We start from the raw sequence: 26,820 nt of genomic DNA, 5'->3' as shown, positions 1-26,820 counted from the left end.
CAGTCAATAATGTCATAACAACTATATACAGTACCAGGTGGGTACTAGACTAATCAGGGGGATCACCGCATGAATTATATAAATGTCTAACCACTATGCTGTATACCTGAAACTAGTATAATATTGAATGTCAACTGTAACTGAAAAAATAAACAATTTTTTTAAAAGGTTTCTCTCTTCCCTAACAAGCAAATATGCATTCCTTAGGATATGAGTGAGATTTTTCATAAGATCATCTAACCCTTTTGGTGACTGAATATATAATATGATAAGCGTTGTACCTAACAGCAGTGTGGAATGATCACATAGAGGGCTTTGCCAAGACTTACATCAAGATTAGAGAAAAGTCTAGTCAAATGCAGGCCAGTATAGAAGCTATAAAAATTGCAAAATTCATTTAATCAGTAAAGATGTTTCAACAGAGACCCATAAGTAAAGATATCAAAAGGAAAGGGAGGAAAACAGACCAGGGAGAGAAATGCCACCCATGACTTTATCTCGCCGCCTTCTAAATTGTGTGTTCAGGTACTCAAAACACCTCTCGTGATTTCTCCCAAGCAATGGTAGCATCATGATAGGAGTAGCAAAATTAAGAGCAGAAATAACTACCTTCAAAGCACATATAATCTAAGGTAGAAGGACTGATGTGTTTGTTAAACACACAAAGATTCATATGCACGTGTGCGCACATGCACACACACAATCCTTGTGTTTTTTTATTTTTTTTTTAATTGGGCAATGTTGGGGAGCAGTGTGTTTTTCCAGGGCCCATCAGCTCCAAGTCAAGTTGTTGTGGAGGGCAATCTAGTTGTGGAGGGCTCAGCTCAGCTCAAAGTCTAGTCGCCATTTTCAATCTTTAGTTGCAGGGGGCACAGCCCACCATTCCATGCAGGAACCCCTCCAGTAGCTCAGCGGTGGCTCCTTGTCTTCAATCTAGTTGTAGAGGGCGAAGCTCACCGGCCCATGTAGGAATCAAACAGGCAGCCCTGTTGTTCAGAGCTCACTCTCTAACCAGCTGAGCTGCCCCAATTCTTGTGGCTTTTGCCCAAAGTGTTTAGTATGTCTTCAGCTATGATACAATCTGGACATTAGCTCCTGGTGTCTTTCAGGCACAAATCTTTGTCCTGGAGTCTCACAGACCTGAAGTCATTCTCCTCATGTTATTCTTCACTTCAGGCTCGAAGCTCTAATGAATTTGACATCTTGGCTTTGTTACTCCAGAGCCCCAAATATTCTTAGGCTAACTCTCCATTCTTTCTACTTAGGCCTTTTCTCTATGAAGATTCTGACTGTCTTGATAGCAGTGGCATGTTTCACCGGTGTAAAGCAACCCCTTTGGACAAGGTGATTCTGGTAGGTGATCTTGCACCAAATCTTAAATAAAATAAAGTTTCTTTTAGGATAAATGATGCCCTTCACTAATCATAAGGACCTGCCATTTCTCTTTGTAATCTATGAATTTTGGATGAAAACACATACCTCAACAGCCAGGTGAATGGTTTGCAGAGTAACAGATGTGGCATTTGAAAAAGACTGTGTGGATAATATGCTGGTATTTAAAATAATTAGATCAGATTCTTCAACTACTTCTCCCCTCCTTTAACAGTTTAGCTGAGTCAGTTATTCAGAATAACGTTCTCCTGAAACTGTTGTTTTGCTAGTAAATCTAATTAATTTAAATGCACCAGGGAAACCTATTTACAAGAACTCTGCAGTCTTTCCTTTTTTAAAGTAAGTAAACATTTTCGTAATTTTTTTAAAGTTTTTTTAAGTTTAGTAGTTTTTCTTAATGCTGGCTATAATTATACTTAACACATTAGCCATGAATGTATCGCCTAGACCCTTGCCCCCTACAACATGGATGAATCGTTATAGATGTTAGAATCCTATCCCTATCTCTGTTCTCTCAAGGAGATAAACTAACTCAGCTCCCTAAAATGCCATCAACTAAGATGCAAAAAGCCATGTATATCCTAACCTAGGCTCTGATGCCTGCTTTCTGGATCCCCATTTTCCAGACTTAGAAACTCAAGTATGATCTCAGTGGTTTACCTTGTAAGCAATAGTTAGTTTACCAACTAACTAGTAAAAGTGATAGATTGAATGTTGTATGAACCTTATATAGTTTTTTAAACTGTGACTAATTAACAGTTATGAATTTTTCTTGCTTTCCAAAAGTAGTTTAGTTCACTTCTTTCTGTTAAATACACACACACACACACACACACACACACACAATCCTTGTGCCTCACTCAGTGACAGTGTCCTGACAGAATATGTTTCAATTTTTGTAAAAGCATGATCAATAATTTGATCAGAAGCACAAAATTGTCAGAGCTGTTATGTCAACTAGAAAACTACTGGGGTTGCTGAAACTCACCATTTTAGCAATTATGTCCTATTTTAACCTGAGTGAAATAAACATCCATTGAGCAGGCAGCCAAACATATTTTCAGTGGGAGGGAAATCTTTAGAAAGGTTGGGAAGTTGGTTGGAGACATCCAAGAGACCAAGAAATGGAAATAGCAGACATTTTGTTATACCATATTTATTAAGCATGCAAACAGGTGTCTATGATAGGTACCTCCTTTACGACACTCGATGTGGAATATAGTTCAGAACTCCAACTGAGTCTTTTGATAAGTGTAGAAGGGCTTCTAGTTTAAGAATTACTAAGAATTTTGACACTTGTGACCCCGGAGGAGAAATGTCCAGGTTGCAAAATTCAGGGAGGCTTTGAACTTAATTTGGTTTGCAGAAGGGTCAAGTGGAAGTGGTCAATTTAAGTTACTTTGAACAAATAGTGCACCCTCCCCTTCTCCCAAAAGCCACCATCTTTCTCAATTGGGAGATAGTTTTGAGTCACAGTTTCTTGGAGAAATTGCCTCTCTGGCTGTACCCATTAATGCACTCTGCCATGTATCTTGTTTCTAATTGTTTAGTTTTACTCAGAAGAGTAATTGTTGAACTTCAGGCATGTTGCATTAAATAGGCTTAGAGGCTTCATTATTCACGTTAAAACTAATCAAATTAGCTAGATAAGATTATTTAATAGATTTGGTTAAGATTCATATCACTCTCTAGGAAGGCTCACCAGACAAGTAACTTTATTTCCCCTCACAGGGTGATTCCCTTTGGAAAGAGTATTTCCCGGTATATGCTAATTTGACAAATTAATTGTTCAGATGTCAGATGTTACTTACTTATCCTGTTAGATTTCATCAGCCTCTGTTTCATAGAAGCTTGTCGTTTAACCCAGCTAAGGACTGGCATAAGAGAGAATGATATATCCATTTGAAATACTCTGAGTCTTTGTGTGCTCAGGAATATAGAACATACCCATACATGATGCGCTTTCAGATACATTTAGCCTGTTCTGTACCAGCTTCCAAGAATGCTCCTTTGAAAATCTAAGAATTCAGTAAGATTCAGATTTGATTAATAGTTACTGAACAACAGTTAATGAATCGAATACTGTGCTTTCAATATATTAGTTTCCACAACAGAATTAACTTCTACTTGTTTTTAAACCATTTAAACTTAGAGAAGTTGAGCGTTAGAGAAGTTAACTACTTTATTCATAGGCATACAGCTAATGACAAAACCAGAATACAAAATCAGGTCTGACTCCAGGTCCAGTGGTCACTCTATTCCATCCCAGCTCCATGAGAGGAGACATTGACTCAGTCCCTGAAAGAAATCAGACAAATGCTTAAAGTAAATTTCCTTTAGGAATATCATGCCTTTTTTAAAAAGTTACTTGCTTTTACAAGTCTCTATGAAATTGGAGAAAACCTAATCTAAATATTCATATGTATATTATTTTGTTTTCAACTTAGAGATATAGGGGAGATGTTAACAATTGGCAATGCTGATAATAGTATAAGACATATTCAGATGTTTGAGATCCACTGGAACTTTTATAACCAAATTTATTTTGTGCATGTTGCAAGATGAATTTTCTCAACTCTGGAAAGAGTCTATTGAATCAATTAAATTTGTGTAAAAGCATGATTAATCATTTGATCAAAAGCACAAAATTGTCAGAGCCGTCATATCGACTAGAGGACTATGAGGATTGCTTACATTCGCCATGCTAGCAATTGTTCTTACTCCGAACTAAGAAAAATAGTTATTAAATACAAATATTAGGTTGAACCATGTGAAATCACCATTATTCAACCATTTTTGACCCACCAAAAAGGTAATTTCATATAGTTCAAACTAATATGTATTTTCGTGTGTGTGAAAATCCCTGAAAACTACAACATGTTGTGCAACTTGATATAATTTTCAGGGCTCACTAGAAGACAGAAGTTTAGCATTGGAATTTGGAATGTTTCAGTTGGTCACTGAATCTTACTATAGCACTTACAGGGCTAAAACCATATAATGAAAATAAGAGATATTTTCCCCATTTGGTTCAATGATTTCACACCTAGAAGAATGATACTGATCTGAGTTTTAGTTGTACTCCAAGCTAATAGAAAACTGAAAAAAAAAAAAAAAGTGAAATAAGGAGGAACTCCACAAAAAGACCAAAAATATAATTGCCCCACTGTGGATGAGTTCCATATTTTATGAGCAGTTTGCAAAATTCTGTTATCCTTATGAAAATATTCCTGTGGATGTTCGTAGAAGAGTTGGGGTGATGGGCAGGAGCCCTCTTTGAGGAACTCGCAGCTTATTTCTAAAAAATGACCAGATTCTGGCATGCTTATACTTAGAAACGAACTGACAAGTCCAAACATGAGTTTCGGAACCACGTTGTCGCATGTATCTTTGGAGATGCCCAATCAACACTGATGGGGCTTCGGAATTTTGTAATGCCCTTGAGAGCCAGCAACTATACCCAGCAGGAGCTGAAGGACATCGTGTTCATTGGGTCTCTGGATTACCTGCAGAGAGAATGGCAATTTATCCGGAATTTTCCCCAGATATACATTCTGCCCGTAAGTATCACATACAGAATAGTGAATATTTAGAATTATAAGAACACAAACAGTACCAGTATTTATAATAATAATAAAATAATAACTTGCAGTTATATGATGCCTACTGGTACCAGAAACTATTCTATGCATGTTACATATATTAACTCATTTAACTCTCAAAATACCCTCATAGTATAGATTTTAAGGATGTTGAACTTCAGGCACAGACAGAGTGAATAACTTGTCCAAGTTTACACAGCAGGTAAGTAGCAGGACCACGATTTAAATCCAGACATTATGCTCAGAAGCCGCCATGTTTTATGGTCTTTATATAAATAAGACTTACTCTGCATTTCTGAATCTGATTCTGACTTAATGGCTAAACCTAACCTGATACTAGCCAGCCTTTGTGCTCTAACTTTTTCATCTTTTCTGGAGATACATCTTTTATGGAACACATAATGCCACGTGGTCCTTGATACCATAGGTATATGGAAAGAAGAAATTAAGTTTACATTTCTGAAAAATGGATCCATTGTGCATATGTGGCATTGTGATTGTAATTGTATTTGCTCTGAACCTTCACAGGTCTATATCCCATTATATGCCACCATTTCTCTGGATTAAAATATATATATATATATATATATATATATATAATGTGCAGTGTGAAATGCACCAAAGCATTTGATTTTTTATGAAAGAATACTGGCAATATGTAAGGAATATTTTTTCAAATTTCAAAAATTGTTTCCCAAGAAACAAATTTCATTTGCTTTTTTAAAAAGCCACCATAAGTTTCCCCTCGCCACCCTCTTACTTTAGTTCAAAGAAGGGAAGAAAAGTAAGTTACCAGAAGTCTCTAGATAAAGCTAATGTTAGGAATTACCAATATTTGAGTCTAAGCTACCTGAAGGCAGGGCCATATTTATCCCAATTTTTCCACCAAAGGAAAGAAGCAACTGACACTCTGATAGTTAATTCAGAGAGCAGAAGCAGAGTCAGCTACAAATGAAATTGTGAGGATACAAAATTTGCCTTTAGATCCATAACTTCCCCTTTCTCTCATTTTTCCCCCCTCACCACTGTTTCCCTTCCTTTACTTCTCTTCTCCCACTTGAGTCATCTAAATGGATTTAGGCTCCCCTGTGTCCACCGTCCGTAGTCTCATCCAGACTTGTTCTCAGGAAAGGATCTGTAAAGTATGATCACGCTAAGATGTTAATGATTGATAAGGCTAAATGTGTCAGATATCAGGTAACTAAGTCTTAAAACCAAGTCATTTGGAAGCTGGAGAGGCTTTGGCTCAAAAATTGCGTCCCCACAAAGAGCCACTACCATGAGCCATGATGGAAAATCTGTCCATCTGAGAAGTCCCTCCTCTCCCTGGTTTTCTCATTAGGGATCTGCACTCTATTCTGGAGACCTCCGTGCAGTCAACATAGAACACTGTTCCATGTGTGCTGTCTTATCCTCTCCATCCAAGTCATCAGGCAGCCAGACTTTGGTAGATACAGAGACCATCATGACCACCCTCAACATAGGATCACTACGGATAAGCCACTCTTCCTGGACACACTCAGAGCCAGGTAAGAGCAACACCCTGACAGCAAACGCTAGGGAGAATGGAATAAGGAAAGAGAAATACCTCCTCTCTGAAGTACCTTAATCATGGGGAGGAGGAGAGGTTGGGCTAGATGTCCTCCAAGTTCCCTTCTAACTCTGAGAATTCTATAACAGAAGTAGTGGACAGTTTAGCCTTTGAGAATCCTAAGTCAACTGAAAAATAATATCCATCTTTGAAATGGAATACATGTAACACTTTTCCCAATTTAAGTAAAATCATAGAATTGTAACTGCTGTTGTTGCTAATCAAATATCAGTGAACATATCAATTGGCATATTATTGTAACTAATTACAGGCATTATTATTATCAAGCAAATTCTTATTGGATCTTGTAGATGTTCAAGTTATTATTCTGAGTTTCATGGTTGAGAGAATGAAGTATAAATCTTTCTTATTCTTCAAGATGCTTTCAACATGTGAATTTTAGAAGGTTGTCTCTAAGATCCCTTCCAACTTCTGTAGACTAAAAATGTCACACTTCAACTTCAGATTGGAAAGAGATGGTGAGAAGCAGGGATCTCTGCAGGATGAACATCGTGTCTTTTCCTCCTTCATATTCCTCTCAGTGCCTAGCACAGTTATGGCCACTTAGTAGATACTTGACACATATTTATTGAATTGAAATAAATGAGCCAGTGAGCAGGACTCTTGAGTAGTTTCCACGTATTTTCTATACCCAAATGTGCTTGGATACATTCCCACTGTACAATTGTGGTTTCTTTTCTTCCCCAAAATGAAAAAAGGCTTATATGTTAGTCTATTTCTAAAAATTGACTATTAGCTACTCAACCAACTACTAAAGAATTTTCTGTATCTAAAGCAGATTTTCAATTCAAGAAACAAAAATAAACCATGACTGGAGTCCCCTGGACCCAGCCATTTCCCTTGGGGATATTGATCCTCTGTGTCAAGATTAGGTCCTCTGTCCACATACCATGTTTGCCTGAAAATAAGACCTAGCCAGACAATCAGCTCTAATGCATCTTTTGGAACAAAAATTAATATAAGACCCGGTAATATAATATAATATAACATAACATAACATAACATAACATAATATATATGATATAATTAATATATATGATATAATAAATATATGTGATATAATTAATATAATATAATACCGGGTCTTAATTTTTGCTCCAAAAGACATATTAGAGCTGATTGTCCAGCTAGGTCTTATTTTCAGGGAAACCGGGTAGCTACTGACCACAGTTATTCCACTTTGCATGGAGCTTGGAGAGGTCAGATGTTGAAGGCATTGCAAGGCTTTGGATGTGGGTAAAATGTTCACGAGTTAAATTGGGAAACCAAAAGAACTCTCTCTAACTCCTAGACACCGTTGCTAGGCAGAAAAACACAAAGTTATTGGGACAAAAGAATAAACAAGTCATGTGTCTAATCTTTGGTAGGTGAACTGAGCCAGTTTTGTGACACACCCTCGCTGGGCAACCAAAGCCCACTCAGCACCCAGAGTTTTGGGGTTTTTTGTAAAGCGGAACTAATATCAGATCACTTCATGAATGTCAAGTGCATTGAAAATCCAGATTAAGGACATGTGAGCCAGACCTCTGCTGAGCAAATCTGAAGATCCATAAAAATGCTGTTGTGTTCTGCACATAAATCCTTAGCTTAGCAATTAGGGTCACTCAGATTCACACAAGATTTTTGCATGGTGTGTGTGTGAGTGTAGTGTGGAGAGGGGTACAAGGGTGACTGTATGCTGTGTGTGGGTGTAGGTATCGGGGTGTCTATGTGCATCATGCTTGCAACTTCTGGTAATTGGCCAGAATGCATTCTCTGTAAAGATAGTACCGTCAACATACAAATGAGAATGCCCACTCAGTGAAAGCCTGGGATAAACTGACAACACCATAAACCACCTAGTTAATTATCTGGGTAACCTATCCTTCCTATTGTTATTATTTTTTTAATCTCACATCCTATATAAGCTAGAAACATATCAACCTGTGATTTTCATCCTGCTTTCCTTTGTATCCAGTTATTTTCATCCTTTCATTTATTTATTCATTCAACAAAAATATATTGACTCTGTATGATGTGTCATGTACTCTGTTACAGGCAAGAAGGTTGCCCTTAAAGGAGCAGCTGACTGGATTGGTAGAAGGAGGTTGAGGAGAGGGGGGAAAAGGGCTGGAAAACAGGAAGAGAAAATGAAAGGATGTCAAAATATCTGAATCGTCATGAAGCATAAATAGGTTCTTTCCCTAAAGATAAAAGGGAAAATTTAGAGAAAAATGTATGTTGTAGGCCTTTCACCATTCCTTTTATGAATGCCATATCCACTTGTGTGGTGGAGAAATATAGGTACAGACGGGCTCTACTGAGCTACCTAAGCAAAGTCTGCATATCTGGTGCTACAGCATCAGTAAAGTCACATTTTGAGCCCATGTGAATAGCAAAGGACCATTACTCAGAAACCCCACCAATTACTCTGCCATCATAAGAATCTAGCTAGAGTTTATATATAGAAATCCCCAATCCTCAGAGAAGTCTCTTTGGTTCTCCTCACCACTCTTCCCACTTGCACGATACCTAAGAGGTGGAAATGGGGACACCCACCTCCAAAAGTTGACAGTATAGAGGATTGTGAAATTCTGCCAGTAGTAAAAAATGTCTCCCCTGCCGAGACCAATATAGGACTAGCTGATCCGCAGTTTTCTTTCCCTTCCTCTAGGACAGTGGTTCTCAACCAGGGGTAGTTTTGCCTTGAGAGTTTATCTGACAATGTCTGGACACAGTTTCTGTTGTCACAACTTGGGGGGATGCTATTGGCATATAGCAGGCAGAGGTCAGGATGCTAAACATCCTACAATGTACAGGGCAGTCCCAAATGGTTAGAAAAAAACTTTGGGGCCCAAAATGTGTGTAGTACTGAGATAAGAAATCTTGCCCTAGCATATCTGACGAGCCCTTTGTGGGATCAGTGGGCTTTTTCACATCTTCACAGTCATGATGACGCCTATCTGTTATAGGACCACCAAGGCTGCTCCATACCGTGATGTTTCAGTGAATGTTGGGGGTGGGGGAAACAGCACAGTGGGGGTTCTCTGAAGGATCCATAAGAATGCTGGGCCTCCTGGACTTCTCCATGTAAAACTTTAGGGTTTTCACTGATGCTTTAATTACTGCCCTGTCATGTCACAAGGAGAACAGGTTGGCAAACGTAGGTACTGAACTAAATAATCTGTGGCATAATCTAAACATATAATGGTAATTAAGTCTGACAACTTAATATGCTACTGAAATTTAAATGTACAGTAGTAATCTACAATTAAGCAATCTTTTGTAATAGCACCCTGTCAGCCTGGAAGATTTCAGGTATAATACTGTGTACTATTAGGTAACAAAAATATTGACATTAGTAAAATGTACCCAGGCTATGATCTGACACATTCAAATTAACCATTGCTCTACAAGAAAAGATAAAGTTAAGACAGAAATTCAGTTGCTGTCCTTCAGCCTGTGTCAGAAGCAGATATTCCAGCAGTCACTTCAGTTAATGTGGATTTATCTGTATCCGATAAGAATATTTAACTCTGAAAGTCTGGCTATTCCAAGCCCCTTTTTAGAGGGAACTGGAATTTAAAAAGTGGAGTTCAAAGGAAAATTTCCTCTCTGAGGGAAACTGAGTTCATTTTTAACTGAAAATGCCAGCCAAACCTTGTGTATTTTAATCGGGCTACAAAGTAGCTCTGAAAAGGGCATGGGCTTTGAAGTTGATGCTGATTGGGGTATCAAAACCCATCCATAAGCCATTTAATCTTGGGCAAGTTATGTAAACCCTGAGGCAGTTTCCTCATTTTCGAAGGTGATCTAACTATACCGCATTCACAGATTTGTTATGACCCTGGTGTAATTCTTATCTCTCTACAGCTTCTACTGCTCAAGCAGCCAGAGGGATCTTTTACAAATATTTATCAGATCACGTCAGTTCCCTACTTTAAACCCTATAATGGTGACTCATGACACTTATAGGAAAATCATGTAGGGTCTTGCAGGCCAGTAGGGAGTGTGCATTTTCTCCCATTTCATCCTGTTTATACTGATTCTTTCCTGTTTTAAGTCCCTTAGCCCATTCCCTCTGCCTGGATGGGTTTTACTCACCTCTCAGGACTCCATTCCAAGTCAATGAAGCCTTTCTTCAAATCCTACCTGAAAATACCTCTCCACCTCAATCACTAGACCCTAAAAGTCTGTTTTGTTTTGTTTTGTTTTGTTTTGTTTTGTTTTGTTTTGTTTTTCAGAGTACTTATCACTATCTGAAAATATTTTGTATTGGTAACATGTTATGTAACTGGGGCAGAGGCTCTTCACAGTCCTAGCATGCATTAGCTACTCTTTTAATATTTGTAGCAGGAAGAAAGGAAGGAAGGATAGAATGATGGCAAGAAGGAAGAAAAGAAACATAGAGCAGATAAAGCATCTTGCACAATTCTGAGAACAAAGTAGAATCTCAGTTCCCCCAGGACTTCCTGCATTATGGAAATCCTAGAGACGTTTTTAAGGGAAAACAGCTTAAGTTATTCAGATCTCCTCCCAAATAAGATTTACCAGTGAATTAGGATATATGATCTCTAATCTTGATGTCAACCCTCCATTTTTTAAATTTTATTGAGGTAACTGGTTTATAAAATTATATGTTTCAGGTGTACAACATTATAATTCATTATCTGTATACACTATAGCCCGCTCACTACCAAAAGTCTAGTTTACATTCCTCACCATACATTTAATCCCCTTTATCCGTTTTGTACTCTCCCACCCCATACCCCTGTGGTAACCACCAATCTGGTATCTTATCTGTGTGCTTATTTTTGTTTTGTGTGTTCATTTGTTTCTTTTTGTTGTTGTTTGGGGTGTTTTTGTTTTGGTTTGGTTTGTTTTATATTCTATGTATGAGTGAAATCATATGACTTTTGTCCTTTTCCATCTGACTTGTTTCACTTAGCCTACTATCCTCAAGGTCCAACCTTCCTCGGAAACAGCTATGTGAAAAAAGTTAGCCCTCTAAGCTTCCATTTCCTCACCTAAATTCCTAAGGCCACCGCCAGCTCTATCTGTAAACCAAATGCATTGGGCTCTTCCTGTGCACTTTCAGTTTTCCCCCCAAAATTTATCTTGAAGCATGACTCAGAATTTTAGTGCTTCTCAGAAATAGCTTCAATTCTACTTCCCATTAACAAGAAGTGGCTCTTTTACCGAATATTCCTTGGGGCGATGGAAGAGGTGGTAAATATTGCAGTATATCACAAAATCTCCTTTTGGATTTGTTCTTTTCCCGCATCCCACCGCCCTCCCTTTGTCTGTCTCTTAGGCTGACTCACCTACCTGTTCACTCCATTCATTTCACATCTGTCTCCTCCCTACCATTTACCTGGCTCAGTATACAGAGGGCACTCTAAATATTTCACCCTCTGCCAAGGCAGCATGAAATTTTAATTACAAGCAGAATTTTAACTTGCACAGTATTTTTTCCCTGTTACTAGCCTTCTCAGAAAAGTTAAGAAAGATAACCAACAGTTTTAAAGCGTAACTTCTGATGAATTGTTTGTTTGTTTGTTCCTTCATTTCTTCTTTCTTTCCTTCCTTCCCTCCTTCCTTCCCTCCTTCCTTCCTTCCTTCTTTCCTTCCTTCCTTCCTTCCTTCCTTCCTTCCTTCCTTCCTTCCTTCCTTCCTTCCTTTCTTTCTGTTTTTTAACTGGATCCCAGCTTCCCATTTCTCTCTTCCCTTTACTTTCTTTACATTTTCTACTTTAATTTGGAGACCAAAACTCTGGTATCATGCTTGATTTTGAAACTCTTTGTAGTTCACTGCCTGATAAAGCTGTTTTAGGCCAGTGCTGTGTGTCGTCTCTCTTTTGGAGCCAAGGCTCACAGAGGTAAATGAATGGTCTCACCTCCTAATGCAGGAGGGAAATCTGTCTGTAAACTGAGCACAAAGGGCAAAGGCCCCAAGGGACATCCCACCCCAGTTTTTAAGGAACTGCCAAGGCATTCATGGTCGGAATGGACCAACAAGAGATGGGAGGCAGACATTTCTGCTAAAGAAGAAAGAAGACATACATGGGTAGCATCTCAGCCCAGAGAAAATCTCAAAGAGGCAGATAGCACCAGCATTCAGAAACCAGTCGCAATGTTATCAGATGCTCCCATGGAGCAGCACCACCTATTTATTCAGTTTCCTAAAAGTTCTATAAGCAAATGGGTGTGCAGAGAGATACTGCCTGTCTGAACCATTACCCAGCATTACCATGCTGTGGACAATCATCATGTTTTACTTATCGTGTCAATAACAGGGACCTGTAGAGCTTTACCCTTTTTTGTAATTCATTGGAAGTGCCATTTAGAACACACACATGCACACAAAACACACACACACACACACACACACACACACACACACACACACCATGTTCAAAAGGAGAACCTGAGGTTGCCCCAATTTCTAAGGATTTGGGATTTGGGCATGAGAGTAACTTTACTAAGATAAAGCACCAAGTTACGTGGTGTGCGTCTATATTCACGCTTTGCAAGCCACTTTGTTTGCATTTATCAATCTCTTTTCTTCTTTGTTGTTGTCTGTGTCCACAGAGGGGATTTCACAGTACACTGGTGGATGTGGTAGGGAATCAAATTACCGAAGAATCCCCATCCTCACTGAACTCAGTAAGTTGTGTTTCAAGGACAAAATTCAAGGGAGACACCTATAATCGATAATTGATGTCTCAAGGTTCTTGTTCAAGTCCACAGTCAAAGGACTGAGGAAGCAGAAGGAGGCATGGAGAGTAGTACTAAATGCCTGACTGGACAGCACCCGAGTGGTGACATCGCCTAGCAGAGCCTGTTACATCTCTTAGTGCTGGAATACCATCTGCCTTCTCTGCTCTTCCAGTTAGCCGGAGAGGGAGATCCGCATTGGCTCATCCTTATTTCGAGGGACTCTCCTGTGGGAGGCAACATGGACTTGAAGGCTGCTAGAAAGGCTGTCCCTGTATCAGGGACGTTAGGTCAGGCACCTGCCTTTCCTGTAGTGATCCCAGGGCTAGCACTGGGGCAAGGCAAGTGAGGTGCCCAGGGTCCAGACGTTAAGGAGATACTTGCTCTTGGGGTCCTTCAATTTTGCGTCCCAGGTGTCTCTCTGTGTAATCTTAATTCTGGACCTGAGTGGCACTATTCTAAAATGGAAATACTTTATGCTGAAATACCAGAATAAACTGTTATCTCTCACCAACGCCTTATGGAAAATGCACCTATATGAAACGTTCCTGGGTATGAGACGCTCTGGGAATAGAGAGTAGGGTAGGGAAGGCAGGGAAGGTGCTGTGTGCATTGGGGATGTGTTTGTGAGGCATTAGGGGACATACTGGTACTTAACACTGATAATAATAATGAAAAAAGGGGAAGATACCTAAGGGGGAACAGTTGCTTTAACAGAATGGACCAACTCAAAGATATCTGTAAGCTGGTCTTATGCATGTGATTTGACTAGATTCCATAGTATAGCAACATTCTTAATGGGTGTTTTCTGACCTAGAATATATAAGCTGAATGAAACTTATACCCAACTAGATGAACAGACCTCTTAGTCCCAGCAATGAAGCAGGGGGACAGAGAGGAATCAGTAGGTGATAGCACCACGTGATCTGGAAGTGACTGTACAGCAGGTAGAAAATAGTCTAGTTACCCTGGATCCTGGAGCAGCAGCTCTTCAAATTCAGCTTTGAAGATCTCAGATTGCTTGATCTTGGCCAGTGTCAGCCAGCCTATTTGTACCTATTTGCCTTGAAACTGTTGGCTGCATTTTTCATTTATATTTTATTTTTACTTCTCTATCTTTTTGAACCGTCTTTAACCCTGAGGTGTATGTACACTAAGGATACTGATTAGAAGACTGTAATGGAAGTTAGAGTGGTTGGGATGGGGCCAGTCAGGGGCTCCCTGGCCCAGAGGTGCATCTGGTCACTCTCGCAGGACTCAGAGCTTTGTTTAACTGAAGGTTTTTGGCAGCAGAAGGCCCTTGTCAAATTAGCTTAACAAATCACCTGCCAGCTCACTGTTTTTTGTTCTTTGGCCGGAAAGGGTCACAATGACATGAGAGCTGCAGATCTGACTACCAGCACTTTGGTACAGAATGTACAATGGCCTGCAGGAAAATGGCTAGGAAAACTGAGGCCACTGGTTTAGGATGACACAGCAAGACATGGACAAGGGCTCCTGGGATTTGTGTGTGTGTGTTCGGGGTTGGTGATGCAAGGAGAGGAAATGATGTGTTCATAGGAAATGTGGTTTGATATTAGTCATACCTTGCTCATCTTTTATAAAAATATATAGTTCTTGGAAGAAGATTATTTACTAATATCAGCAGTACATCACTTCTGCCAAACTTACTAAGGAATAATTTAAAGAATTAGGGAGTAATCCAGTCTTAGTTAGGAATGTGTTTTGAGCTCTGTGTCCAATCGATTTTGTTTTGATCTGTAATGTGAATTTCAAGAACTGTAAAATGTCTAAGACTTTATGCTACTTGCAGACTAGCAAGTTAACCTGCCACAGTTTCATGGATGCTGGCAGAAGACACAAGACCGCTGGGTCAGAGACAAAGAATAGTTTATTACTCACAGCAATGCTATAGCCAGAGTATCATCATTTCTGTGCTGGTTGCCACAGGGTGGCATGAAAAGGGCCAAGTGATACCTCTACCTACTGTGGATTACTTTATAGGAGAGGAACCAGAATCTCTTATAATGGGCAGTAAACATGACTTCTCTTTACTCCACTGAGAAATATCCTCTCTGTCTTCCAATGCTATTCTCTGTGCAAACATTTCTAAAGCAATAGTCTTAGAACCAAGCCAGACTGTACCTCTGCTGTCACTCCCACAAATGACCAGTTGTGTTCACTTCAAAGGCTTCCTGCAGGGGTCTGAGTTGCTGTCCTGGGCCAGTATAGGTATGCTAATGGATAATATGACCACTGCTACAGTTAGCATCTTTCTTTGACTCCTTGTTACTAAAACTGTAGTCCATGAATCAGCAGCATCAACAGCATCTGGAAGCTTGTTGGACATGTGGAATCTCAGGCCCCACCCTAGACACAGTGAATCAGAGTCTGTATTCTAACAAGCTCCCCCAGGTGATTCATATACACATTAGATTTTGAGAGGTACTGTTTTAATTCATTCTGGACCCAGACGATCTAGGACCACAAGTAAACACCCAGCCATCTATGGCACAGTCTTATTAAAAAGACTAACTGGGGCGATCACATATTCCTATTTATGCCTATTGACCTAGTGCAGTTATTAAGAAATCTCCCTTTTACTTCCAAAAGTATCTGGGTTTGAAAGATACATTACATAAGGGTGACAATCAGGACACTTGCATGGAGAAACTGAACCTGAAGTACAAGGGTGTCCCCTTGATGATGAAGGTATCTGAGAGGGATACACATCCTTAAGGAATGAAGAAAATACTTGGGAAGAAGAAAAATGTACTGAAGTAGTGGTAGCTCCCACATTGACCCCAAAGTAGGCATAAAATCCTTTGATCAAGTGGTCACCCCATGCTCTGCCTTGTATGGCAGTTCCCATATTCTTAATCTTGCCTGCCTGTCTTTCCTCTTTGCCCTTTTGTCTTGCAGAAAATCCTTCCAACATCCACTTTATTGAACAGCTTGGTGGAATGGAAGGGAGTCTCCCAGGAACAAGCCTGCATCTCAGCACTTCCTTTTCCACAGGTGCTGTCTTTTCTGGCAGTTTCTTGGATTCCCTCCTGGCCACAGTAAGTGCAGCTCAGCCGAGGAGCCTCCAGGACCAAGCCCTTAGGAGAGGGGCGAGCGATGGCTTAGGGCGTGGGTAGATGATGATAATGTCTCACAATTCCAAATTCTCTTTGATTTTGTCAAAAAAGCTTGTTCACATACAATATTTCATCTTTGCTCACAACTACCTGACAAAGGCAGCCAAATCTTCACATTTTCAAAATTAAAAACTTAAGAGCTGGAACATTTGATCCCAAGGGGATTGAGCAGGTAAGCTGCCGAGTACCTGCCTTTCCGCTTCAAGTGCATCACAGCAGACCCGGCCAAATGGTATCAGAGCTTAGGATGTACTATTTTCTCCTCTCTCTCAGATATCCCCAAAAGCTTACACAGAAATCAGCCACAAAGAGACATGGAGTTCAAGGCAAAAGCTTTGGCCTTTGGTGGTGTGAGTTTTGTTCATAGCTAAGTCCAGTCTCCCTCCACATTGCCCTCCCTTGGGGTGGATTTTTGACTTTGGTTGTTTTTCAGCTCTCAGCCCCTCTTAGCCACTGAGCAGATCTCTTGTATCAATTATAGGATTTCTATAAGTAGAATGAATTCATTGTACAAATACCTACTGAACAGCTACTCTTCTGGGTAGCTGGGGACACAGCAGAGATGAGACAGACAAAAGTCTTTACCCATGTGGAGCTCATGCTAATGGAAGAGATTAATATACACATGATAAATAAGGAAGGATATGTCAGATAAGGTATGTCAGATAGATATAGGGGCTAAGGTGATGTGACATAGGAAATAGAGGGTTTGGGGAAGGGGTTGCAGATTTCGATAGCGTGGCCCGGGAAGACAGCACTGGGAAGGTGGCACACGTATTGAGTCTGGAGGAGGGAGGAGTGCATGCCATTGTGACCTTTGGGGAAGAAACTCCCCAGGCAGAGGGGAGAAGGGCAAGGGCAGTGAGGTAGGATCTGCCCTGGTGTGTTCAAGGAACTTTATACTAAAACTCACAAAATCGGCATATACTCATGTGTGAATGGCCACAAGAACTCCTCCAAAGGAAATCCGTGTAACCCACTGCCTCACAGACTGCTCCTGCCGGGATTTTCCAAAGAAAGGGCTGCACAATGACTGAAGATCTTTATACAGATGCTTAAATGCACAAGGCTCTGAGCACAATGTGACAAACTTCCTGCCTCCTGCAATTCCACGTAGAAGAGACATCATTCCTGAATTGTATGCGTGCCTCAAAAGTGCAGTTTGCACTTTTAGGGGAGTGTGGCTGGGGCACGTACATCCCCCTCATGGCATCGGTCCCGTTTGGTACTGAGGAAATTAAGTTGCCCTGGGCTCTGCCCCCCCTAAGCCTTAGGGGAGGAGGGGTCTCATAAATCCCATAGGGTTCTTAGAGAATGCTGCATCGATGATAGTTTAACAAGCTGGGAGACTGAATTTCGTAAAGGGTTAAGCAGCATTTAGCCAGGGAGAGATGCACCGAAGGGGATCCTTTTCTGGGAAGGTGGCTCTGTCCGTGGAAAGGGTTTTGAAACATTGTCAGTGATACGTCAATTACCTTGCCTGTAATTAATGACTCCTGTGTCAGGCAGGAGGTGACTTTTGATGAACTGGACCTGTCTACAGGAAACATTTTTGATGACTTTAAGTCCCAGTTCTTGTCAGAGATTTCCTAGATGGCAGGCAGCTTTGTGCCTTAAATTAAATTTGAGCTGTAATGAAACTCCACTGGCCCACAGGCAGGAACAGAGTCACAGATTCTGCTTAGAGTTGGTGGGAAGAGCAGAATGGGCAGAGAAGGGCTGAAACAAATGAATATGTAATAAGCTCAGGAAACATGAGCTTGCTAATAGAGTCGGCACCTGGGCTTCTCATCACTCACCACACTATTTTTCCAATGCATTGATATTGAAGTTCTGCTTAGAGGAGCCTGTATCCCAGAGTGCTCCAGGGTTGCTGAGGAGCCAGGCAGGGAGAATGAGACCAGGATGCACCCACCATGCTCACCTACATCTTCCCATCTGTCAGAACGATTCTACTCTCATCTGTGTCATGTAGGAGGTTCCTGTGTAAGATTTGATTTGGAGAAGGATTTCTGCTCTTAAGACTTTGAAAATCACTCCCAAGAGGTTAGACTGTATGACAAACAGAGAGACATAAAATAGAAGAACCAGAATCCTGTTCTCCTCTTTTCCGAGACAGGTTTCCAGTTTCTGGTCAGGACTCCTGTATGGGAGACAGCTGACAGCCATTCTGCCCCATTTTACATGTCCTTTCTGTCCCATAGTTTCCCCTCACCAAACAACATCTTGCTGGTTTGGCTCTTCCAACCTGCTGCCCAACTCAAAGCATCAAGAGGTGTGTTTGCAGTGCTGCACAGTCAGAGGTTATAATTCGATTATAGTGTTTGTTTCCCTGATGCCCATACTATACAGTAAGGCAAGGCTCAAATTCAGATAGATTCAGAACAAACTCCCTGAGCAAAAAGAGGGCTAACACCTTAGCAGTTTCTGAAACAAGATGAGATCACCAGTCTGTTGACTCCAGTCTTGGCGGACTGTATTCCCAACCTAATACTAAAGGGTCCTCTTCCTTCTCATGAGTACTCAGAAAACTTAACAGTGCCTTTCCACCTTTTCCTCCTAGTCACCTTTAAGAAACACAAAGGAGAATGAGCATGCAAGCCCTGAGGATAAAACAAACCCTGAATAAGGTGGTGTGGACTTGCCACTGCTCAGAAATGCTGAAGTTTTATTTCAGATTTTCATGCAGTTTTTTTCCTTCCGTCCCCTGATATGCCTGTGATTTTCTTTCAACATAAAATAAGAGATTTCCCCTCCAAATCTCCTGATTCGTTTGATACTATGGTTTCAAGTATCCCCTAGTATACTACTGTAAACTCCTGCCCCAATTGGAGAAACATACCTATAAGGTATAATTCAGATTCACTTTTAATCCTCTCTCAGTTCAATGCTATAAAAATTAAAATATGGAGAGGGACTCAAACCCATAAGCAGGATTCCCATAGAGCTTTACAATAATAGAACTTCAGGACTGGGCATGAATTAGCATTTTCCTTTATTTATAAGGAAAGTGTGGCCCACAGAAGTTATATGACTTTCTCAAGGTTACTCTTCAGGTTTGTTGCAGTTTTCCTATCATATAGTCTTATTCTCAATTAGAAGAATTTCTCAAAGAATGTTTGGTCATAAGGCCTTTTGAGATTCTCAGAATAAAAATCAGCAAGTGGATAAAATGTTAGTATCCATGTTATTAATTAATATTCTAAGTTATGAGAGAGACCTCAAGCTTCATTGTCACTATGTAATAGTTAAAACTCTTTGGGTTGCAACATTTTCTGACATTGGAAGTCTAAATTCTAGTCAATCGGATTACGTTTCAATTTAGGTATTTCCTTGAGAAAGAAAAAAGGAAAAAAGGGAGGAAAGAAGGAAAGCGGGAGGGAGGGAGGGGAAAGAAGGGAGGGAGAGAAAGAGGGAGAAAAGAAAAAAGTGACCAATAAGGCCAATACCATAGAACCCCAAATGATAAAAATATGATGTGAGCCCACAGAGTAAGGATGACATGTAAATCCCATTATTTTCCCCAATATAGAATTGCAATCCTTTTGATGTCAAAACCGAAGGAATGATATATTCAAAAGCTCAGGCTCTCTCAGTTAAATATGTAAAGTACATGTTTCCTTAGTGCGTTTGACACCAGGATAACCCTAGAATATACTCCTTTTCTTTAATCAGTGGTGAATTATTCTAACAGCATTGTTTGATCACTCTACACGATGGCCACTTGTTCTTAAACGGATTGTGGCTGAGCCGAGATTTACATCCTCTGTTCCCTCCTGGATTTCAGGGAGCTGATTCCATAAGCACACTTTGAGTGGTAGTGGGATGGAACAGAGGAGAAATTTAAGGAGGAGGCCATCACTCAGGGTGGAGGAGGCATCTGAAGTCATCTTCTAACCTGAAAAATACTATGAAAGTTATATAGACTGTGTCATTTCCTAGGTCACCTTGTCCCAATGGCCTCTATGTTTTACTAGCAATATTTCGTTCATTTGTTAAAAATCAATTTTCAGTTGCAATCAGTATTCTTACAGGTTTTGAACAGTGCCTTGTTCAGTGCACTCTGATGGCAGGGATGTTAAGTTGACAAAGTGCATCCTCTGCAAGAGCACATAACTTAAAGTGTTGCTCAGAGTATGACCTGAGCACTACCAATGTCAGAACCACCAAATATGCCCTTTAAATTCTGATTCCCACTCCTGTCCGTAAATTCTGATCCAGTAGATCTGGGATCTGAGAAATCTGCACGCATGAGTATCACTCCTGGTGATCCAGATACATGAGAGCCAGTGTTGAAGAGAACAGAATTTAGTAATGTGTGCTGTGTATTGCATTTCATCCGGCAAACAATGTTTAGAGATAGGTAGGTATCATTGTGTCAGCTTTAAAGAGTATAAGACTTGCTGAGAAAGAACACATGAATCGTTCAAAGGTATGCAGCAAGGACGTGCCAGTCTAAGACAGGAACTCAGGTGTGTTTCGGACAAACTACTAAACACAATAAAAGCCAGTGGCCGTGGGATCACAAAGAAAGGAAAACTTCATTCTGAGGAAGACACCGGCACAGAGCTGACCAAGCTGATGAAAGAGGAACCAGATATTCTACAGTAAAGGCATGAGGGAGCAAATGTATAGTTTGAGCAACTACACATCCCATTGTGTACTGGAGGGACCATTCCTGGAGGAGAGGAGCTTGCTTTTACAGCAGAGATATGACACCGAAGGTTTCAGGAGGTGGACAGCATGATGCGATTTGTTTCTCGGGAATCTCTCTGGAAGGATTTTACATAATGAATTGCAAATGAGAAGAAAAACAAGGAAGACTAGTAAAAAAGTCCCCATCAGAACCCAAGCTTTAGAAGATAAGTCCCTGAATTTGGGAGTAGAGAAAGTAAATGGTAAATTTTTTAGAAAAATAACAATTGAAGTCATTCCTATTATTTATAACAAAAAACATTATTGACTTTTATATAGGTAATATATAAACGTATGGATGCTTATTTCTACTGGAGTAAAAGTCTAACAGATGACAAAGGGTAGAAAATTTAACACATTATATATTCAGTAGGTTTGAGAAAATCTAATGGGTAATATATTACACTGTTATTTATATGCATGGCAATGCCTAGTCTGCACTGAATGAGGTAAGAATCCTTTGGAAAAGGAGTTTCAGAACATGACTAGGGTTATTCAGACTCGAAGTAGTTTCAAAATAAGAAATTGGCGTGCATGTCCTCCTTTGGTTTCATTTTGATGCCAAAGATTCTAAAATTCCATTCATTTATTCAATAGTTATAATCTGTGAAGTACATGATAAGACTTATGGGAAATCTAAATATTAATATGACCTAAATCAATATTTGTCCTCAAGTAGGTCACAATCACAAGGAAAATAAGTAGATTCATATCCGGAAGATTCAAGTATAGGTGACAATATCAGTAGTCCCCTCAAGAAAAATCTATAGAAATCTCATCAAATACACATTTTTAAATACATGTTGAAGATTACTAGGATTTCTGTGGCCTGATGTATTCTTCTGGTCATTTTTGGAAGAGAGGACTTCCTTGGTGGCAGTATAATTACCCATTTTTTTCTTCTGTTATAGGCTAAGCCCCAAGGGAGCAGGAACTGGGTCAGTCTTCCTTTCTCTGCACTTTGCCTAAGTCAATGCCCCATCAAAAGTGCCAGCTTTTAGTTGATTTAATAATAATAATGAGAAACACTGCTTTGCACCACTGGGTCCATTTCAAACAGTAATGCCCAAGCAATCTCTAAGACTGTACGCCCCCACCATTTACGCGTTGGCTTTTCTGACTTCACACATGGCCTGTCCTTGCTTTACAGGCCTTCTATAATTACCACGTCCTGGAATTAGTTCAGATGCTGGTGACAGGAGGGACAAGTTCCCAGATGGAACAACATTTGGATAAAGATAAGTTCTATGGGTCGACTGACTGCAGCACTACAATTATATCTGGAAGAAAGCGGTGTAAGCTGGGGCTTCTGCCCTTAAACAAAACCATTTTGTCAGACATTCAAGTGAGTCTACTCTTAATAGAATTTCCCATTTCCTTCCCTCTCTAAGTTTTTGAAAATGGTCCAGGCTATTTGGGTTTTGAAATGGCCTATAGCTCAGAAATAATAACATTAATAGTAACAAGAAATTACTACAACTTAGAGTACTTTATAATTTGCAGTGCATTTTCACACGTGTTATAACAACTCCAGGAGGTAGACAAAGTTGTTATTATCCCCGTCTTCCATATAAAAAAAATCCAAGTCCACAGCAAGCATCAGAGAGGTCCAATAACTTGTACCCCAACAAGGGTATTATTAATAAGTTGTAACAGCTAATGTTTACTGAGCATTTCCCCTGTGCCTGTCTGCATTTTTTTTTTCATTTAATCTGTCCAAGGTTTTACATAGTAGGTATCGTTATTAATCCCAGGGAATAGATCAAGAAGCTGAGGCCCAGAGAAACAAGTACTTACCTGAGACCACATAGTCTGTCAGTGGCAAAGCAGGGCTGCTTCTAAGGCCGCCTGACAGAGGTCTGTGCACTCTTCTTATACCTGAACCACTAAAGAAATCTGATCGGGTCAGCTGAAATCAAGCATTAAGGATTCTGTGTTTGGGTCTAAGAAACTGACTGGGCTGGACACTGAACAATGCTTGAGTTTTCTTAGCTCAGTGAGCTCGTGAACAGTAGATTATAGCGAGAGGGAGGTGAGCCATGATGGCAGATTCCAGTGGAATATCTGGACATTTGGGGATCAGAGTAGAGTTCTATCCTAGGAGCAAGTAATTTACTTCTCAGCGGGTGCCTTTTGGTTTAGTTGACATTAACACTGCATTTAACTCGCCAGTGTAATTGTAGGGGCAGACTTTTGTAAGGAAATACCTTTTGTTGGTTCAGAGGACACCAGCAGAACCCCTTCACAGGCTGTTCCACGCCTCTGTGCCTGGTGTGTCTTGACAAATACTGCAAAAGGCAAGCCCCATGCTCTGTCACTCCCTTCCAGGTGCAAACAACATTCCAGACTTCCCTCGGTATGGTTGGGTCCTTTGTACTTCTGTGGTCCTGGGTTCCTCACCTATGGTCGACTTGGGTGATAACTCCTGTATGTGCAGGACAACTGCCATCGGCAACTTCCTGTTGTTATCCGAGGTGACAATGGACTGGTCAATACATGTGTCCTTCCTTTCTCGACTTAGGTCTCGTCCTCTCTTTGTTCTTTACCCTGAGGAGTCACACACAGAACTGACCAGACCTTTTATTTTTTTATTTATTTATTTTTTTAAATTCACTGAACCTATTAGCTGCTGCTTTTGAACCTGTTGTCCACTTGCAATGCCCTTGTTGGCTGTAGCCTGAGAGCAATCTCAAGACGAGTGCTCAGGGCTATAATTTGCTGTCGAGTGGGACAGGAACGTCACTCTCTGGAGGTCACTTGACATCCCAACTACTTACTTACACTGCATATGGGATTTTCCAACCTGTTGCTTATTAATGGTTACCAAAACAGCAGTGGTGATCAACACAAGCATAATGACATGCCACACCACACCCACCAGAGGCTCCTGAAAGACCAGAAAGATAAAAAGTCATTGTCATTAGATGCCCACAGCTCATCCTAAGCCTCACTTCCGAGCTACTTGGCACCACCACCCTAAAGACCTTAATAAATATTTTCGGGTTTTCCAAACTTGTACCAAATGATACTCAGGTAAGTGCTTGTCACTGCTTGATTAAAGTGCCAACAGACTTTTGTGTTTTCTCTTCTCTCCGCAGCCAAGAAAGACCTTTGGGCAAGTTTTCTGTGGCTCATTAGATAATTTTGGAATCCTGTGCCTTGGCTTATACCGCATGATAGATGAAGAGGCGCACAACCCAGAGAACAAAAGGGGAGTATGCCTGCATGGGAAGCTCCCACCACGGCCAGCCCCCTGTAAAAGCCACGGCTGCCTTGTTCTATGTGAAAGAGGAGTCTAGAACTCAAGGCTGACAATTGCAAAGAAGGGTGCAGGGCGAGGGGATTACGACTTAGGAACAAGGAAGCACGCACATAAGTGACAGGAATAAACCCTGGTAATTAGGATCCGATGTAAGCCATGTAAGGGTGGTGTCTCTGGCTCCAATGAAAACTGAAACAGAGATCCAGATTTTAGATCAGGTGTTTGTTTGTTTGTAATGTACCCCTCATCCATGTCTGCGTACCTTTTTAAAGCTGGATGGCACTGTCCACATTGGAAAGATTTACTTGCTTTATACTGGATTCATTGGGTAAATATTTACTAAGTGCCTCTTTTCTAGCCACTGTGCTTTGCACATATAAATTATTGGAGTGATGTGTTCAAATCTAAGTTTAAAGAAAGATCAATATGACAGCAGTGGGGAAGATAGAGGAAATGTATGTGGAGGGCAGGAGGAGAAAAGAGAATGCAGTCTACAGACAACCCAGTAATGTAGATCCAAAGTAAGATTCTCACAGTGGGAATGGACAAGACTCAGTAGAGGAACAGAAACTAAAAATAATAGAGTAGAAATAGATTGATGGAACCTGTTCCAAGAGAAAGAGAAAGGAAGCCAAATTCCTCAGAGTAGTCTTGAATAGAAAGAAAGATAATTTCTCTGCTCATAGGAGAAAAGAAGAAAAAGAGTGTATGTCAAAACAAACATAGCTATAGATGAGAGGTGTACTTAAGGGAGTTTTTATGTAACAATAGTCTTTCTCAGTGAAGTACAAGCATAGCCATTGATGAAAGAAAAGATGGAGGAAATATTACAGGGAGTTGAGAAAAAGGTGAGAGTTTAGATTAACTACTGAAAGGAGTGGAAAAAGAGGCTTACGGTGGATTTCTGGGTGCAATACTGAACTGCAAGGACAAAGGATCGGAGGTCCTGATGAAGCTGAAGAGTAGCTGTACTCTTTCTCTGTCATTCTGGAAGGGAATGACAGAGAAAGAATGATAGAAGTTGTGGTCAGAGAGTGATATATTGAAGCATAAGATTTTAGAGGTGGGACATGCCAGGAAATGATAACATCCAGTTTGTGGCCAGGAGATAAAGATCACTGGGTAGTAGAAGTCAAAGGAATGTGTCTGGATGTTGGAGTTGTAAACCACATAGACCCTGCAGGTATGTAGGATGACAGAGACACTAGAGTTTGAAAGAAAAAGTGTCCCAAGTGCCAAAGGCTTAAATAAACATGGAGGTCTATAGATGACACTGATGAATCAAGAGGGAGGGTGACAGGGCTGTAGAATATTAAGCACAAAGATGGTAGGGAAGAGTGATGTTCTGGAAGCAGCATTAGGAATCATGAATGATGCTGATATCTCTGATCTCTCTCTCTCTCTCTCTCTCTCTCTCTCTCTCTCTCTCTCTCTCTCTCTCCCCCCCTCCTTCCTTTCCTCCCTCCCTCCCTCCTTCCCGCCCTCCCTCCCTCCCTCCTTCTCCTTCTCCTTCTCCCTGAATTCCATCCCCATTCCACAACACCTCTGGAAAGCCTGTGGAACATGGTAGTTGGGAGAATGTGCAGCCCATACTTGAGAAGACCTCATGGAAGGAAATAATATTTCTGTTTTAAAAAGAGTATGTGATTATAGTAGATCTTGTTTAGATTATAAAGGTTACAGAACACTCAGTGGGCAAGATAAAAGTGGGAAGATTATTCAGTGAAAGACGTTCAGTGTTTTATTGAGTTTGGTGTTTAGGAAAGAAGAGGTGATTATTTGGGGCAGCAATGACGAAATGCAGCATGAAAGGCCTAAAAGGTTATCCTGCCACAGTGTTCTGACATGAACACTGGTGTATTAATTAATGTAACTCACAGTTATTAAGGATTTGCTGTGTGCCTGCTATTGTCCTGAGGCATCCTGCCTCCCTGCTTTCTTTCCATGTAGGTCCAGGCGCCGAGTGTTCTTTAGGACTCATTGACATTCACTATTTACTTACCAGCCAAGATTTCAAAAGGCACTTTAGTCTAATATTTGTTTCTTTTCTTCACTGACCACACTAAATTCTGTGTGAAAGTTGGTGGCATAAGCATTAGGGTAGGCGTAAGCCAGGATGGAAATAACTGAGTGCAAGTAATCTTCCAGTTTTGATAAAGCGTGGCTAAGTATTGTGCCAATGGAATTTTTTATTGTAGTGGATATTAAGAACATAGAAACCTGGAGTCAGAAAGGCCGTTAGAGATGTGTCAGTCCAAACCACTCCCCTACCCCTCTCCCAACAAGATAATGAGAAAAGCAAGGCCCAGAGAACAGAGATGCCATGGGTACGGTCAGAGATGGTTAGTGTCAGAGGCAGGGACAAAGCCAGTCTCCCAGTTCCTAATGTTGACCTCTCCTACTGCACTATTTCAGAGACATT

At 40.5% G+C, this 26,820-nt stretch overlaps 1 protein-coding gene across 1 annotated transcript in view; it reads left to right on the top strand.

Annotated features, from left to right (window-relative positions):
• The window catches only part of KCNU1 (potassium calcium-activated channel subfamily U member 1), a 120,574-nt gene that overhangs the window by 93,214 nt on the left and 540 nt on the right, over positions 1-26,820 (top strand). The window contains exons 21-28 of the mRNA XM_033104019.1: positions 893-914; positions 1,240-1,353; positions 4,728-4,952; positions 6,337-6,523; positions 13,176-13,250; positions 16,224-16,363; positions 22,287-22,481; positions 24,235-24,359. Of these exons, the coding sequence (XP_032959910.1) occupies positions 893-914; positions 1,240-1,353; positions 4,728-4,952; positions 6,337-6,523; positions 13,176-13,250; positions 16,224-16,363; positions 22,287-22,481; positions 24,235-24,359 (1,083 nt within the window). The remainder of the gene's footprint in view (positions 1-892; positions 915-1,239; positions 1,354-4,727; positions 4,953-6,336; positions 6,524-13,175; positions 13,251-16,223; positions 16,364-22,286; positions 22,482-24,234; positions 24,360-26,820) is intronic.

The sequence above is a fragment of the Rhinolophus ferrumequinum genome, chromosome 4 (assembly GCF_004115265.2).
Source record: "Rhinolophus ferrumequinum isolate MPI-CBG mRhiFer1 chromosome 4, mRhiFer1_v1.p, whole genome shotgun sequence".
In the NCBI taxonomy this organism is placed as follows: domain Eukaryota; kingdom Metazoa; phylum Chordata; class Mammalia; order Chiroptera; family Rhinolophidae; genus Rhinolophus; species Rhinolophus ferrumequinum.
Note: the sequence above shows the minus strand (reverse complement) of the source record. Positions and strands in the feature narration are given on the sequence as shown.